Genomic DNA, 16,930 nt, shown 5'->3' on the forward strand with positions numbered 1-16,930 from the left:
AAGTACAGTCAAAATAAACTTACCAACAGCCTAGTACAAATATTTGCATTAAGGCTCCAATTAGAAAAACAAACAGAAATCATTTTAATGAATTATTTATCAAATCAAACACATTGATCCTCTTGGCAAACTGCCTGTCAGGTACAAAACCCCCTCAAAATATCACTGCAGCTGAGAGAAATTAAAAATAAGTGGGGCAAGCAGGGGAACACTTGCCACGAATGAGGTTCAAATAAAGCACTCAACTAACAGACACATCATTCTTCATCGGAAGTACAGTCCACTCTAAACGTGATGATTTCACTCAATTCCTTCCTGTTTGTCTTTGATGGCAACCTGTAAAGTACACAAACAGAAACACACACTAAGACAAGAACTGTCACTGAGCTAAGGAAGCTAGTTTAAACATTGATACTATCAGTCTTCTATCAAACACAAGAACAACTGCAAAACAACAGGCTAAAACATCTGTGGAAATCTTGATGCCATCCAGGCAAATAAAACTTAAATTAAAATCAAAACATATTTGTAAAACGGCTTCTGGTGCTTTTACCATTTACCAACACATCCAAGAACATTACACCTATGCGAGCTAGTACCCTATTCACAGTTGTCCCCCTTGCCTTTGTCTGAATACCTCTCAGGCAGATAAAGACCCAAAAATCACAGATTGTACAGCTGATCATGATTACAAGTGGTGAAGAAAATGAAAGTGATTAAAAAAAAAAACAAACAGAAGATTAGCAAATTTTTTTCTACCCTACTAAGACTGTGAGCCAGCTATGGAACTATTACAGTACACCCATTTAACTCTTGCAGGGCACGTAAATAACCCTCAGGAGCAGCCAGGTCTCACCATGCTCTGAAGGGAGCTGTCTGAGTAGCCAGACCCAGCATGGCTTAGACAAATTTACTGCCTGTTGTGGTTTAACCCGGCTGGCAGCTAAACACCACACAGCCGTTCGCTCACCCTCCCCCCTCCCTCTCTGGGATGGGGGAGAGAAACGGGAAAGTGAAGCCGGTGAGTTGAGACAAAGACAGTTTATTAAGACAGGAATATAATAATAACAATAATAATAATAGTGATAATGATAATAGTATTAATAATAATAATGTGTAAAAAACAAGTGATGCACAATGCAATTGCTCACCACCCGCTGACCGATGCCCAGCCTGTCCCCGAGCAGCCGGCCCCCCACCCCGGCCAGCCACCCCTATATATTGTTTAGCATGCTGTCAGATGGTATGGAATACCCCTTTGGCCAGTTTGGGTCAGCTGTCCTGGGTCTGTCCCCTCCCAGCTCCTGCTGCACCCCCAGCCTGCTCGCTGGCAGGACAGAGCGAGAAGCCGAAAAGTCCTTGGCCTGGTGTAAACACTGCTCTGCAACAATTAAAACATCAGCATGTTATCAGCGCTCTTCTCATCCTAATCCAAAACATAGCACCCTACCAGCTACTATGAGGAAAATTAACTCTGTCCTAACTGGAACCAGGACACTGCCATAAAACAATAGCAACTCTAGCAAACACCAACACTCCCTTTGGTTAAAGTGTATGAGCAGGTTACAGTTAAAAAGAAACAAACGTACCCTGAATCTCTCCTCCAGGAGGGACAGCTCACTGATCAGATCCGTGATGGCATTGGTGAAAGCTTCCTGGGGGCTGTAATCAGGAGTGGTTTGGACGCGGATGATGATTTTGTGTTCCAGCGGGTGTGGGACCTTGTACCCTGCAAATAACACCTGAGGGTCTTTCAGTAACTGCCTGAAAGGGAAAAGCAGCAGTGAACAAGCACGTAGCACACAAACAAACATTTTCTATTTAAGAACAAAAAGAAAAAAACCACTTTTCTGTAGGCTTTGATGGCACACTTTCAAACAGGGCAGTATGAACAGCTGAGGCTGCCTGCTCATTTGTATGGGCTTTGATAGTACATTTTTAAACAGGGCTTGGTGAATATTACAAAAAATATTAACAGCAGAGCTGCGTTGCCTTCACCTAACATACCACAACGTGCCTTTTCTGAGGTAAATTTAAAAAAAAAAAAAAAAAACAAAACACTAAACCCGCCCCAAAATGACCCCAACCCCTCCTCAGCTCACGATTTGATGATGTTCCCCAGCGTGTGGTCCTCCTTGTTGATGGTGAAGAGGCAGGCGTTGGGCACCTTCGTGTCCTTGTTGATGGTGATCCTGCACGTCAGACGGGGCCGTTACCTCAGGGTACCGTACGGGGAGCCCGTCCCCCCCCCCCCCCCCTTCCCGCGGCCACCAAACCCGGCCCTGCTCACTTCTTCTCGCCCTCGAAGAGGAGGAAGGACTCGAAGGCCGGAGGCGCGTTCATGCTGCTTCCACCGCCGCCGCCGCCGCCTCCTCTTCCTCCTCCCCCGCCGCCACCATGGCGCCCAGCCCCTCACTTCCGCCCACAGCGGCCCCTGGAGGCCGGGAGGTCCGAGCCCCCCCCGTGAGGGTCCCACAAAATGGCGGCCGGGGAGCGCCGTGGGCAGCCACTTGTGCTGTGCAATCCGCTTCCCCTTCCGCACACACACACACACACACACCCCCGTGATGTCCCCAGTGCCACCAGAAGGGGCATTAGTGGTGGCACCAGTTTCACAGTGTGCCACCGACAGCACTCATACAGGTAGCATGGTTGGAAAAGACCACCACGATCCTCTGGTCCAACTGTCTCCCCTACCACCAATGTCAGCCCCTAAACCAGGTCCTTACTGTGAGAAACACTCTGTAGCCGGTAACATAGGCTCAGGCGAGGAGCTCAGTGAAGCAGCATTTTTATTCGCGATTGCAATGGCGGGCGTCGCACAAGCAGGAGCGCACCTACTAGTTCCATAACACAGTTTATATACTTTTTTCCTCGACAACTGGGACCCTTCCCCTGTTCCCCCAATTGACTGGGTAATCCAGGTTCACAATCTGTCTGGTGCTTCACAGACAATACATGGCTTTCAGTTGCCAGCCTGTTATAAGTCAAATTTATTTTGCCTTTTATACTCTTTGAGGTGGTGATGTTTCTTACACAGTGATTTCCGCCTAATTGCTCTAAGGATTCTGGTTGTCTGCATTTTACAAGGGCGTCTGTTAAGCTTTCTTATCACTACAAGCATATCTCAATACCACATTCCCTCTCCCAGCAGTGGCGGCTGCAAAGGCCAATGCCACCTGGGATGGATGAAGCAATGGCCAGAGCCATGTGCAGGAGGAGAGTCAGGCAGAGCTTCGTCCCGCTCTCACCCAAGGAACAACACCAATATTAGAGGTGGCTGTCATGGTGAGCAGAGCTCCGGGCGTGACCACCGGGACTAACTAGCAGCTGTGGCCCAGCCCCGTGATGCCGCAAGGCCTTTGGTCATGACAAGGCTGGGGAGGACGCGGGCAGGCGGTCTTCAAAGCCTGCTGCCGCCACTGCGGTGCACACGGGGGGACTGCCTGCCCAGCAGGGCGGTGGGCCTGAGCCCCCTGTCTTTTGGGCCCTGCCCTGAATTTCTCAGTGAGAAGGAGCCGTGGCCAGTGCCACATACAAGCTGGGCAGCCATGGCACGGTTCTCCTCAAAAGTCCCTTGGGGGCAGAGTGGAAGCCCCCATTAAGAGGAAAACCCCCAGTTGGCCGTTGGTTGGACAAAATCATAGAATCATAGAGTTATTAAGGTTGGAAAGGAGCTCCAAGATCATCTGGTCCAACCATCCCCCTACCACCAATGTCACCCACTAAACCGTGTCCCCAAGCACCACGTCCAACCTTCCCTTAAACACCCCCAGGGCGGTGACTCCACCACCTCCCTGGGCAACCCGTCCCAGTGCCTGACTGCTCTTTCTGAGAAATGTCTCATTTCCAACCTGAACTTCCCCTGGCGCAGCTTGAGGCCATTCCCTCCAGTCCTATCTCACAGTTACCTGTGAGAAGAGGCTGACCCCCAGCTCCCCACACCTTCCTTTCAGGTAGTTGCAGAGAGCAATAAGGTCTTCCCTGAGCCTCTTCTCCAGACTAAACAACCCCAGTGCCCTCAGCTGCTCCTCACAGGACTTGTGTTCCAGAACCTTCACCAGGTTCGTAGCCCGTCTCTGGACACGCTCCAGGACCTCGATGTCCTTCTTATCCTCGATGTCCCCACGGCCTCCCTTGTGGCCGCTGCCCCACACCCCTTGGTACTGAAAGGACACGTTCCTGGACAGATGTTCTTTCTTCATCTGGGAGAAGTGGTCTGCTACCAGCAGAAATTTTCAGGAGTCCCATGCAGCGGTGGCTGCAAAGGCCAAGGCCACCTGGGAGGAAGGAAGCCATGGCCAGAAGGAACACAGTACTTGAGCGGCACCGCCATGAAACAGCTCCAGCCAGTGCTGCCACAGCACTACCAGTGCCTGTCCCTCTGACCAGCAGTGTCCCCAGAGAAGAAGGACAGGGGTGTAGGGAACAAAGTGCCTTTATTGCCACCACCCAAGACAGAGGTCTCCCTGCCCAAACCCCTCACGTCTGCAGCTCCAGCAAGGCAGGGGATGCGGGGGGACTGGGGGACAGCAGGCGGTGGCAGCCCTCCAGGTCTTGCAGCACCTCAAAGAGCTGGCTCAGCCCCGGGGGCACTGGTGCACCTGTGGGGGGGACCAAAGGGCAGTGATACTAGATCTCCCCAAAAACACGCAGGAGCATGCCCCAAACAGAGCATCCCTGATGGGGATGGGGAGCTGGGGGTTCCTCCTTCTGTTTCCCCAAGTGTCCCCCTCATCACTACCTTCACCGCAGACCTGGGGGCTGTTCTGGGGGTCCTCCATCTTCACCAACTCCCAGTACTTTTCCCTGGGGAGAAGGGTACAGGGGAGACAGAGCCTTTGTGGGGCAGGGGACACACAGGGGGTTGTCCTCCCTGTTGTCCCCACCATGAGGGGCTCACCTGAGGGGCTGCTGGAGGCCGTGGAGGTGCTGGAAGAGGCGCTGTGCCTCTGCGTCGGGATCCAGGGGGTCACTCCAGTCCTGCAGGGTGACACCGTGCCGGGTCCGGTCGCACCCCAGCCCTGTGGGACAGAGGGCTGGTGATGGGTTTTGGGGGGAGGCAGGCACCCCACCAACACCCCCACACCGCATCCTGGCCACCCCCCATACCCGTCCTGTCCTTCTGGTGGCAGCAGGTCCACTTGTCCCCCCTGAAGACGCCAGGGTGGTAGGCGCAGAGCATCTGGGGGTTGTTGCCGCACACCTTGCGCAGGGCGGACAGCCACTGGTTCAGCTCGTTGACGCACTGCCGCAGGGGATGGGGTGGAGATGGGGTGTCCTGGGTGGCTGACACCCCCATTCCCATCCCAGTCCCATCCCACCTTGCACTGCAAGTATGCCGTCTCCTGCTGCCCATTCTCATCCACGTAGACAACCTGCATGACGTGGCAGCTCCCGAAGCTCTTCTCCTCCACCTTCTCGGCCGCACGGATGTTGGCCAGGGCGATGGAGCCGATCCTCTGCCAGAGGGGGGGGACACAGTGCTCAGAGCCACCCCAGTCATGGTGGGGTTCCACCTCCTCCTGTGCCCCCCTTACCTCTGCCCCAGGGCTCTTGGCAAAGCTGAGGGCCTCCCCGGTGAGGCAGAAGTGGAGCTTCTTGGCAGCACAGGACAGCAGCGGCCCCTTGCCCCGCGTCTTGTGGACGAAGAGCAGCCCCTCCTTCACCACGGCAGCAGGGGGGCTCCGCAGCCTCCCCTTGCCACCGTCCTCCTCCTCTGTCCCCACCAGCCGGGTGATGAAGGCCTTCATCTGGGTGGCACCGTGCTGCAGGGCGGGCTGCAGTGGGGCCAGCCAGGCCTCCTTGGCCCTTCCCGCTGCCGGATCCATGTTGCCCACCATCTGGATGGCCTGCAGACCATGGGGACGGTGGCATCACCACCACGACATCGCCCCCGGTGCCATCCATCCCCTGCCGTCCCCTGTCCCACCTTGGCCAGGAGCAGCAGTGTGCGGCTGGTGCGCGCGTCGGCGTGCGTTTCCCGGAGGTGGAAGAGCTTGGGGGTCATGATGGCCGGCGAGAAGAAGCGGAGGCAGAGGAAGCTGGTGACGGCCACGAATTTGGCGTGCTGTGGCCACCAAGATGTGTGAGGGCCCATCCCAATGTGGGACGTCCCCAGGCACCACGTCCATTGATGCTGTGGGGATGTGTGGGCTGGCTACCAGCACAAGGGACAACCCCATATTTATGTGGGACAGGAGTGACCTTGCCAAGATGAGAGCTGGAGGAACCTCACCTTTTCAAGGCTCTGCTCCTCGCCCCAGGGCTGGGGTGCTGCCTGGGGTGCTCTGCTCCCTGGGGACCTCCCCAGGGGCCCTGCTCCACACACAGGAGCAGACCCCAGCAAGCAGACTGGGACAGCCCCAGCGCACCCTGCCTTTTGGCAATGTCCCTTCTTGACCCCCAAAGAGACTTCCACCTTCATGGCATGGTGCGACACCAACCTCCATGGCCCTCCATCCCCACCACAGGCTTTGACCAGGGTCCCCGCGCCAAGCCTGACCTGGTGCTCTGGAAAGCGCTCCCCGACGCGCTGGAAGAGCTGCCGGAAAGCGGCGCGGATGACGGGGGGGCAGGTGGGGGCTGACTTGCTGATGGTGTCCAGCAGCTCCCTGAGGTAGGACTGGAGATGCTGGCGGCCCTGCTCCATCACCTCGCTCTCTGTCTGCACCCGGTGCAGCCCTGAGCACCTGCGGGCACCATCGGAGCCCATCAGCCCCACACCGGGGGGCAGCCCCACCCCACCACCACCCCCCCTGTGCCCCTTACCCAACGTCTTTGATCTCCACCTTGCTGGGGTCCAGCTCCACGTACTTCTTCTCCTCGAATACACGGGTGATGATGGGCCCCAGAACCGCGTGCAGGTACTGCATCCCTGTCACCTGCCGGGGGACCACAGCTGTGTATTTGGCACCCGACACCCCCATCCTCAGGGCCACCCAGGGGATTTTCTTCAACTCCTGGCCCCAGGAGAAGAAACAGCCCCACCAGAGCTCCCCCTTGGTGACCTGGCATGAGCAGGGTTTGGGCTGAAGCTCCCTGTGGGTTTGGGGACAGTGTGGCACCTTGAGGAAGGACTCCATCGATTTTGAGGCCAAGGAGTTGCTCCGAAACAAAGTGTTGGGCTCACCTGTGAAAGGGGAGAGGGTCTGTGGGGACAGCCCTGGGACACCCCCCAGGAAGCTGCAGCCATGGGGGTGTTCCCAGGGGCTCTGCCCTCCACCCCCTGCCCGTTCTCACTGCAGTCACAGGGGTTTCCCAACCTCAAACCATCTGTTCCTCCACCAACTACAGCCAACATTGGCCAGCAAGTTCCTCGGGATGAACCCAACAGGTTCCCACCCACAGCACAGCACGACAGCTGAACCTCAGCTGTCCCCCTGAGAATCACCACACAAGGTTCCAGAGATTTTGCAGCCCCAAGAGAAGGCTGGGAGCGCCCAGCACTGCTCCCCACCCCAGCCTTACAGGGCTTGGCCAGCTCCAGCTCAAAGAGCAGGTCCAGGAACTCCTTCACCAGCCCTTGGCCCAGGAAAAGCTTCACCAAGTTGACAGCGACCTCCTGCCGGCACTCGGCCGTGGTGGTTTCATCGAGGAGGGTGACCAGGTGTACCCGGCCGTCCTGGAGGGGAGAGGATGTGGTGGCCCGAGGGAGACGCACACCCAGCCTTGGTGAGGGTCGTGGGCACCCACATCCCCATCCCGGACCCCTCACCTGGCGCCCCGACTTCACCTCCTGGCAGAGGAGCTGGACCAGGGGCTGGTAGCAGTGCGAGGGCAGCACCGTCTCGTCCCGCAGCCTCACCTGCAGCTGCAGCGAGCCCAGGCTGCCTCGGCGCCTGCAGGAACACGGCGTGCACGTCCCCACCACGTCCCCCCTTGCTTGTCCCTCTGGTGCGCCCCGCTGCCGAGACTCACCCATCCTCCCTCGGCTTGGACCTGTCGGGCTGCAGCCTGAACCAGCCCTCCTCCTGCCCGGCCGCCCGCAGCCCCTGCACACTGAACACCACCTGGGTGGGAAGCGAAGGTTCGGGAAATGCCCGTGCCTTCCCCCCAGCGGGGGGGGACAGGGCCGGGTGGCGGTGCTTTTTGGGGCTCACCTTGCCCAAGAAGTCGTTCTTGCTGACGAGGTCCCAGTCCCACACCTCCACGCACAGCTTCTCCCCGGCGGGCTCGGGCAGCTCGAACTCAAAGGATTCGTTCCAGCGCGGGTAGCAGGATTTCTTCACCACCTGCAAAGGCAACGGCTTCGCCCCTTTGCCACGTGGATTTGATCCCTCTGGGGACACTGAGGGCTCCCGGATGAGGATTTTCCCTGCATTGCCACAGGCTGCGGGATGGGATAAGCTGGAGCTGGACTCACGGTGCTCTCCTGCGTCTTGCCGTTGTAGCGCACACGGACGAAGGGGTCAGAGGCACCGTTCCGGTCCTTCTTGGCCAAATCCCTGCGGAGAAGAGAGGGGACGTTCCAGTTAACCCCCAAAACACCAATGTGCACTCCTGCTCCCCCTGTCTCAGGCACAATGGGGAAACTGAGTCACGGAGCAGCCAGGACTCACCAGACACCAGAGAGCAGCAGGCAAGGAGCTGCCCATCCCAGCCTCCTGCCACCCTGGACGCGGGACGTCCCCGTCCCCATCCCCGTCCCCTCCTCACCTGGCCTCCAGCACGGTGCAGCGCAGCCGCCGGCCACCCTCGCCCTCCAGGAGCTCCACGCGGAGGTGGATTTCCCCCTGCACCTCCTCGTTGGGGTCCACCTCGCTGAGGCTCACCCAGCCGCTGTATCCTGCGGGGACAGCGGGCACTGTCACAGGGGGACCTGGGGACGCGTCTGGGACCGGCTGGCTGCAGGGCTGGGGACAGCCCCCCGTTCCCTACCCTTGGGGTGCTCTGCCAGCATGGCGCGGGTGATGCAGACCTTCCCGATAACGTCGTCGCGGCTGCAAAACACAAGCAGGGAGGTGTCAGCGGGGGTGGCACGGAGGGACAGGGGATGAGGCGCCCGGGGGTCCCGGGCTGGGGTCCCCGCGGTGCCTCTGTCCCCACGGCGCACCTCAGCCACTGCTCGCTGCCAGCTGGAAAATAACCTCGGGCTCAGGACACCACATCCAGCACCATCCCTGCCCAGCCTGGACGCTTTGCCTGTTTGTGTCCCAAAACCCACACCTGCGTGGCCAGGTGTGGATTCTCTGGTGTCTACTACAGGGTTGAGCGGACTGCCTGTCCCCTGCAGGCAGCCATAAGCACTGAGCTCCAGTTTCCCAGCCCAAACCCTGCGTTGTCCCAGGAGCGACCTGCCCATACCTGAGCGCATCCTCATCCATGACATAGATGGAGACGCTGTGAAAGGTGGGCTGCAGGTGCACCTCGTACTCCTCCCCCCAGAACGGAGACAGCGTCTTCCACACCGTGGCAGTCCTGCGGGGCAGATGGCACCGGTGATGGCGGGGACAGAGCCCCACGAGCATTTGGTGACACCTGGCTGGGGTGCAGCACCCACAGCGGGGCGGCTTACGGGGTAAGGGGTTGGCCATGGACTACTGGGCATCGTGGTCCATGTCTTGAGGAGGGGCTCAGCCCAAAGCGGAGAGCGATAAGGAAAAAATCAGCTCGGCTGTTCTGGGGACCCAGGTGGGCACGGGGAGAGGGCAGAGGGGCTGGATCCGCTCACCTGACGATGGCCTCATTGTCGATCTTCACGATGCAGTACGGGTCGCTGCTCCCCGTGCTGGAAGGCAACGGCACGGCCCCGTCAGCGCCGCCGGTCCCGCGGCTGCAGGCACGCGGTGAGCCCGGCTTCACAGCCCTGACCCCGGCGTCCTGCTGGCAGCCGAAGGCAGCTTCTCTTCCAGATAGGAAGGCAAATAATAAACAAATCCCACCCTTTCCCCAAAGCGAGTGTTTGCAGCCCTCTTTGGCACACACCAGGAGCCACAACAGCCTCCTCCAGCCCCGAGATGGACCCAGAGCCCAGACATCCCTGGGGACACCCTGCGGTGACGCAGGGCGTGGGCAGCGCGTGTCACGGCCACCGCAGGGTGTTTGTGGCCACCACGATGCTCTGAGCCCGCATCCTCCCCAAGGAGTCACCGAGTCACCGATCCTGCGTGCCGCTGCCAAAAAATCACCACTTTACAGCCGGGCCGAGTTCCTCAGAAAGGGGGTGACTCATCTGCAGGCACGGATGGGGCCGGAGGCGGAGGAGCCATCAGGACCCGTGTGCTAGCCAAGAAGGTGGAAAGGTTTCTGCTCAGCGTGCGTCTGGGGGCTTCCGTGGGTCCTGGCTGCCCCGAGCGCTTCAAAATGACTGCAGGGGGACCGCGTGGGTCCAGGTGTGAGTCATATCATCAAACACGGCTGCTAGGGGATTAAAAGGGTTTGGGATGCTCCCTGCCCTGCAAAACGCAGCTGCTGGGGGACCGAAGGGGTCCAGGAGGACCCACACGGCCACGTGGCGCTGCCGCCAGCATCAGTGGCCTCACAGCTCGGACACGTGGCCGTCCCCGCGGAACACGGGTTTGCTCTGGAGACCGACAGGCAGCCAGAAAACAAAATAAACAAGCGAGAGCAAACAGCTTAAATCTTCCCTCGCCATCTCCCTTTCAACACCCAGGGGACCTTGCCCCCGTGCTCCGTTTCTGAGGGCTGCTCGCCCTGGGCACCGCGCCGGTGTCCCCGTCCCGCGGCGTCCCCTCCCGGGGCACCCCCGATGTCACGCGGGTTGCTAAGAGCCGCGCTCTGCCCGCTCCCAGCTGCAGCCACCCCCTGGACAGGTTTTAAATGAAACCAGGGGATTAAGCACCATTAACCCGAAACTATTGCCGACATTCCCTGCCTTATGCAAACCATTAAGCGGGCAGCGAGTACACAGACGGAGAGCCACCATCTGCCCAGCTGAGCTCTGCCGAACAACACGGAGCGCGTTTTAGGTGCTGGTGGCTGTAGGGACACCATGCAGAGTTTTCCCGCAAGCCCTGAATTTTGGGGAGCTCCCAGCACGGTCAGCATCAGCGCTGCAACACCCAACCTGCAGCCCCAGAGCAGTGCTGGGGGATTTGAACGTGAGCAAAGCACCAGCCCCGACACGGGGATGCTCTGAGCACCTGTGCTTGCGCATCGCTTGCTCCTGGTTGGTCCCAGCCACCAGCAAAGGGGATTAAAACCCAGGTCTGCCGAAATCTGCTGCTTCAGAGCCCGCGCTTTGCAAGGGCTGGGGATAAATCCCCTGGGCAAAGCCCCCCTGGAGGCCCCGCAGCCCAGGCAGGGTCACGCAGCCGAACACCCCGGCCAGCCCCGGATTATGTCGTCTTTGCAGCATCGCCATCAGCACTCGTGAAATGTCAGGGAAGGTGATTTTGCAGGCTCTCAGCGGGTGCTGGGCATCCTGCTGCCGCCCACGCAGCTGGCTCTGTCTGCCCGGCCCCGCTCACGAGCACAGAGCCCGAGCGTTGTGATGGAGGGGAAGGAGGCGGGAAGGGGCAAGGCCGGGCTTTAGAAGGAGAAAACGAAGAACGAGGGGTACGGATTGATAGCACCACACAGCGCTACCTGGCCTCACACGCGGCGCTGGGGAGGGGGCTGAGGCTGCGAGCTCTGCAATTAAAAATTCACTGGCTTTGCCCAGCCCTTGGGGAGGCGGGGGAAAAATCCCATAAAGCAGGCAATTTTCCTTGCTTTCCTGCACTGAAGATGCAGGGGGGGGGATTTTGCAGGGCTCAGCTGGGGGGGCTCAGGAGCCCACCGGAGGTGCCGAGCTGTGTCCCACGCGGTGCAGCCGGCGACGTGCCGGAGGGCAGGAGCTGCAGCAGGCTTCCTGCCTCTTTATGGGCAGCTCCACGGTTTCGTGGCTGCCCGGGGCCCCGCTGCCAAACCACGCTCTGGGCGGGCGCTTGCATGAGGAACAGAAACAAACAGCAGCGTTTCTGCTCTGGGAAGAGGGGGGGAAACCCACAGGAACGGCGACGGGGGAAACTTTGCATCGCAGTGGCGCCGGGCTGGGGTAAAGCCCACCGAAACCCCGCTGCCGCTGTGAGAACGGGGCTGCGGGCTCCTGGGAGCGACAGGGCACCGGGGGGGGGCACCAAGCACAGCAGCATCAGCCAAATCCTGCTGCTGACCACCGTGTCTGCAGTAAGGAAGGATTCCTCCGTCAGATTTAGACAGAGAACCCTGCCGGTGCAGACCTGCCCGCCCTGCCAGACGCAGGTTTTCCCCCGGGAGAGCGCAAGGTGCTTGCAGCACGAGCTCAGAGGCAGTTAATTGCATTGCGCGGGGTTACGGCTGCCAGCGGCACGGCAGAGACCTCGAGGCTTTTGTTTTCACAGCCTCCGGAGTGGTCACGGGCAGAAATGTCAGGGTGCCCGGGGACTCGCTGCGCTGCACCCACGGAGAGGGAAGCCCGGGGGCGTTTGTGAGCGGGCTCTGACCCGCAAACACGCCCCGGGGCTGCCGGTGACATCCCGGATTTCCTTAGGGAAATCCCAAAGGCCGCGTGCGACAGGGCAGAGGAACGGGATGCCATAAATCACCGGCAGGAGCAGGGGAGGGGACGGCAGCGGTGAGACGTGGCCAAGGTCAGGCAGCGGCAGGTGAATGTGCCGGGTCTGCGCTCTGCGTTTCCCTCCCAGGGCAGCCGCTCCCCCTGCCCCGAGCCTCGTGCCCACGGGTCTGGAAACCTCTGCTCCCGTCTGAAAACCTCTGCTCACGGCGGCGTCATCCCTCCTGCAAAACGTCCTCGTAAAAAGCAGAGCCTCCCCTCGCTGGTTCGAGTTCCCAGCAGGGATTGATGCCAAGGGATTTAAAAAAAAATAAAAATCAGGCCTTGACACATGGGGTTTAAAAAAAAAAAAAAGGCAAGAAGAAAAAAAAAAAGTCATATTTCTTTCCTTGTTTATCCTCTTTTTCCATGACGGCTGTAGGGCTTTTTTGCTGGTTTTCCAGCAGCCCCCACCCTGCCAGGCTGCAGCGTGCTCCTTGATGGCATCCCGTGGGCTCCATGGCTGGGGTCCCCCCCCCCGTGCTGTCCCCACATCCTGCCCCATGGCGATGCTGGGATGCGTGGACAGCCCTTGGGGAGCTGCCAAGGAGGGAAAACCCGACCTGATGGGGACACCGGCGGAGCCCCCGGACCGGGTGCTGGGAGATGAGCGGGGACAGAGGGAGGGGGGCACCTCCTGTTGGGTGACGGCCGTACCGGGGTCCCTGCGAAGGACCCAGCTGCGGGTGGGGGTGTATGGCCGGGGCAGCCCTGCCCCGTGGCAGCACAGGGGGAGTCATCCCCCCCCCAGGTATAGGGGCTGCTTGGGGCACCATAAAGCTCCGTGCTGGGGACGCCCCCAGCACTGGGTGCTCCTGGGAGGGAACCTCAAAGATATCCCAGGGGTGTCCCAAAAGCAGGGGGGAGCACCAAAGCACTAAGAATTGCTGGGGGCACCCCAGAGCCCCCCCAGAGGGGGTCCCTAAAGCACAGGCACTGCTGGGGGCGTCGCACCAAAGCCACCCTGGGGGAAACCCTAAAGGAAGGAGCACCCCAAAGCCATCCAGGGGGGAACCCCCAAAGCACAGGCACTGCCAGGGCGGTCCCAAAGCCATTCCGGGCGAGCACCCAAACCACGGGGGCCGCCCCCCAGCCACCCGGGACGGATCCCCCAAATCACCGGGGCTCGCTGCGGGCTGCACCCCAAATCCATTACGGGGGCAGAGCAGCACGGCAGCGCCCCGGTGGCACCCCGAAGCCCTCCCGGAGCTCACCCCCCGGCCCGGGGGCACTCACATGTCCTTGGCGGGCAGGTCCCTGCCCTCCACGATGCGCACGGACAGCGCGCTGCGCAGCGCCATGCCGAGCGGGCGGCACCGCCCGGACCCGGACCCGAACCCGCGGCCCCGGCGCCCCGAGCCCATGTGCGGGCCGGCGCCGCGGGGAGCCAATCAGCGCGCGGGGCGGGGCTAGGGGGCGGGGCCTGGAGGGGTGTGGGCGGGGCCATGGGGCCATGTGGGCGGGGCCACGGGGTGTGGGCGGGGCCATGTGGCGGGGCGGGGCCACGGGGCGGGGCGGGGCCATGTGGCGGGGCGGTGCCCGAAGCCCGGGGTTTCGCCTGGTTTGGGCGGTTTTCCTTTTTTTTTTTTTTTAACCTTTTCCTTTTTTTCTTTCTTCCATTTTTTTCCTTCTTTCCCTTTCTTTCCTTTTTCCTTTTACCCTGTTCCCCTTTTCCCCCTTTTTCCTGTTCCCCTTTTCCCCGTTTTTCTTTGCCCTCTTTTTTCCCCCTTTTCCCCCTTTTTTCCCCCTTTTCCCCCCCTTTTTTCCCCCTTTTTTCCCCCGTCCCTTTTCCCCCTTTTTTCCCCTTTTCCCCCTCCCTTTTTCCCCCCCTTTTTCCCCCCATTTCTTTTCCCTTTTTTCCCCCTTCCCTTCCTTCATTTTTTCCCCTTTTTTCCTTTTCTTTCCCTTTTTTCCCATCGTTTCCTTTTTTTTTTTTTTTCTTTCCCTTTTTCCCCTTTTTCCCCTTTGTTTTTCCTTTTTTTTTTTTTTTTTTTTTTTTTTTTTTCTTTTTTGGCAGGGTTCGGGCTGTGCTAGTGGTGTCGCAAGGGGGTGGGCTCGGTGCAATGAATACACCTTTAGCAATGTGTAGGGTGCAGCGAAAACCCTCCTGGGGGACCTCTCCTCCGCTAAAGGCCACCGACGGTCCTTGGCATTTGTGCCCAGCTGCTGCTGCGGGGACACCGTGGGGACATTGCAGGGACACCGTGGGGACATTGCAGGGACACCACGGGATCGCGCTGCCCTGTCCTGCAGCTGCACGGGGCGTGGGGGCGGTTTGCAGACCGGGGGCGAGGCGACTACCGCTGCCCTTCCAGAAACCCCAGGACCCGGAGCTCTCCCGACCCCACAGAAGCCCCGGGGGCTCCCAGCACCCTCGGGCTGTGCCTTCCCCAGGCTCCCTGGGGTGAGCCCAGGCGCTGACTCGCACCCGGGGGAGATTTTCCCACCCACGGCCGATGCAGACCAGGCACAGGAACGCTTCCCCCTCCCAAAACCCCCGCCGCATTACGGGGCCAGGACGGGCAGCGAGGCTTCGGTGGGAGCCAGGAGGCCACAGAGGGAGGCAGAGGCCGGGCAGGAGGCAGGCAGAAATCCCATTTATTTTGCTCACTGCTCCCCCTCAGCCCGGGGGACACCCCCGGTGTCCCCTGCGGTCCCGGTCGGTGGCGGGGCTCAGAGGCGCGCGGCCGGCTGGTCGTAGACGTGGTGGGTGGTGTAGCGCCGCACCGACGCCACCTCCGGCTTGAAGATGCCGCCGCGGCCGCAGGGGTCGGAGCTGGGGGACACGGGCATGGGGTTAGGGACACGGGGTGCAGGCATCATCCTCCCCCTCGTGTGCCCCCCAGACTCACCCGCAGAAGGCCAGTGTGGCCACCAGGCCGGCCAGCAGGACGGCGAGGAGGATGGAGAGGATGGAGGTGATGGCGATCATGTCGGCGCTGTGCTTGCCGCCTGCACCGGGGCCGCTCGGGGGCTGCCGGGCTGGGGGAGAGAGCGGGGTGTGGGGGGGCGGCGCCTCGCTGCGTGCCCACGGCAGTGCCCTGCCTCAGTTTCCCCCCCGGTACCTGTCTTCAGTTCGATGGGCTTCGACCACTTCGTCTCAGCCACGGGCTCGAAGCCGTTCAGGGCGAGGAACTTCACCCTGGCGGAGGAGGGCAGGTTGCAGGATGCGGCCGGCACGCACCAGGACCATGTCCCCCCCACACCCTCCCCAGTACCAGGCTCACTTGTAGGTCCCGGGGCTGGGCAGGGGGCCGTTACAGGTGGGTCTGGACGTGTCTTTGGCACAGCTGGTCTCACTGCCCACGCGCAGCACCGTGATCTCCTTGGGGTCTTTGGGGCAGGGGTAGTTGAGGAGGGTGGCGTTGAGCGTCAGGTAGGCGGAGGTGTTGGCGGGGAAGCTCTGGAAAGCCCACTCGGGCATCCCCGGCTGCACGCTGTTGGTGAAGCTCACGGAGGCTGCGGGGACGAGGGATGGCGGTGAGGGGGGGGGGACGCTGGGACCCCCCCCACGTCCCCACCACCACACCTACCCGCGGCGTCGGCCACCACCAGCCAGATGCTGGTGGTTGTTTGTATCGTGCTGTTATTGAAGGCGCAGCGGGGCTGCTCCAGCACGAAGGTGCTGCCGGTGATCCGGCCGCCCAGGTCCCCCTGGGCGAGGGTCGGCTCGTACGTGACCTCCTCTGCGATGAGACCGCGATGAGACCGGAGCCCCCGGCCCCGGCCGGAGCAGGGGTTGGTGGCTCAGGGCAGCGCCGGGGGGTTTGGCACACAGGGAGCTGCCCGGGGGGATCCCGGCTGTGTGGCCCCCTCACCTCCCAGCTCCGCCCCACCACTCATTTTGGGTTCAAATGCAGCAAGTTTCATGAAAAGACGCAGCAAAGACCCTCAGCGCCACCACCCGTGGAGAGACAGCCCGGGGAGACCCCAGAGGCCCCCGTGCCGTGCTGCAGGACCCAGCTGGGTGACACCGGCGAGGGCCCCAAAGTGGGGATGTCACCCAGAACGGGGGGTGCCCTGCACCTCCCGCAGCACCCGTGCTCTGGGCTGGGTCCCCGTGTCCTCGCAGAGGGGACACCCACGAGTAGGGACATCAACCCCCCCCCCCCCAGCCAGCCCATTTCAGGGGGTGGGCGCGCGGTGAAGCCCCCGCAGGGCGCAGACTCACGCAGGCCGTGGGCCGCGGCCAGCAGCAGGAGGAGCAGCGGGAGCATGGTGCCAGCGCCTGGGTGCCGAGGGCCGAGTGCGGGCGGCGGGTGGGGGACGCGCGGGTTGTCCCCGCGGGACCCGCCTGCGGCCTCCAGCCTCCCACATTCCTGCGCCAGCCACGGCCCCGCGGCAAACAGGTCGGGCCCGTTTCCCCGGGGAGCATTTGCTACGCCTGGGCGC

General features: G+C 60.9%; 3 protein-coding genes across 5 annotated transcripts; all 3 read right to left on the reverse strand.

The window, feature by feature from the left end:
* Window positions 1-60: 60 nt before the first annotated feature.
* POLR2J (RNA polymerase II subunit J) lies at window positions 61-2,448 on the reverse strand. 3 transcript variants are annotated; one of them, XM_066979884.1, is made up of 5 exons: window positions 2,291-2,448; window positions 2,103-2,192; window positions 1,590-1,764; window positions 1,255-1,376; window positions 61-336 (listed from the first exon to the last, which is right to left on the reverse strand). In XM_066979884.1, exons 1-5 carry the CDS (start codon window positions 2,341-2,343, stop codon window positions 258-260), a joined length of 519 nt encoding a protein of 172 aa, XP_066835985.1. In that variant the 5' UTR covers window positions 2,344-2,448; the 3' UTR covers window positions 61-257. The 3 variants fall into 3 exon arrangements, with proteins under 3 accessions (XP_066835985.1, XP_066835986.1, XP_013045331.1); XM_066979885.1 differs by having other exon boundaries at window positions 1,255-1,381; XM_013189877.3 differs by lacking the exon at window positions 1,255-1,376 and having other exon boundaries at window positions 2,291-2,447.
* A 1,972-nt stretch (window positions 2,449-4,420) lies between these two features.
* LOC106041406 (ras GTPase-activating protein 4-like) lies at window positions 4,421-13,929 on the reverse strand. The gene is made up of 20 exons (XM_048068220.2): window positions 13,775-13,929; window positions 9,674-9,730; window positions 9,307-9,420; window positions 8,881-8,942; window positions 8,659-8,788; window positions 8,366-8,447; window positions 8,103-8,234; window positions 7,921-8,012; window positions 7,718-7,841; window positions 7,471-7,624; window positions 7,068-7,132; window positions 6,772-6,884; window positions 6,506-6,692; window positions 5,933-6,070; window positions 5,541-5,852; window positions 5,325-5,462; window positions 5,113-5,248; window positions 4,904-5,024; window positions 4,745-4,809; window positions 4,421-4,604 (listed from the first exon to the last, which is right to left on the reverse strand). The coding sequence occupies exons 1-20, from the start codon at window positions 13,900-13,902 to the stop codon at window positions 4,483-4,485; spliced, it is 2,472 nt and encodes an 823-aa protein (XP_047924177.2). The 5' UTR covers window positions 13,903-13,929; the 3' UTR covers window positions 4,421-4,482.
* A 1,184-nt stretch (window positions 13,930-15,113) lies between these two features.
* Window positions 15,114-16,867, reverse strand: LOC125183251 (uroplakin-3b-like protein 1). Its single transcript, XM_048068150.2, has 6 exons — window positions 16,710-16,867; window positions 16,072-16,224; window positions 15,766-15,997; window positions 15,604-15,680; window positions 15,391-15,520; window positions 15,114-15,314 (listed from the first exon to the last, which is right to left on the reverse strand). Exons 1-6 carry the CDS (start codon window positions 16,753-16,755, stop codon window positions 15,212-15,214), a joined length of 741 nt encoding a protein of 246 aa, XP_047924107.2. The 5' UTR covers window positions 16,756-16,867; the 3' UTR covers window positions 15,114-15,211.
* Window positions 16,868-16,930: the final 63 nt, after the last annotated feature.

This window comes from Anser cygnoides, chromosome 18 (genome assembly GCF_040182565.1).
Source record: "Anser cygnoides isolate HZ-2024a breed goose chromosome 18, Taihu_goose_T2T_genome, whole genome shotgun sequence".
Taxonomy (NCBI): Eukaryota; Metazoa; Chordata; class Aves; order Anseriformes; family Anatidae; genus Anser; species Anser cygnoides.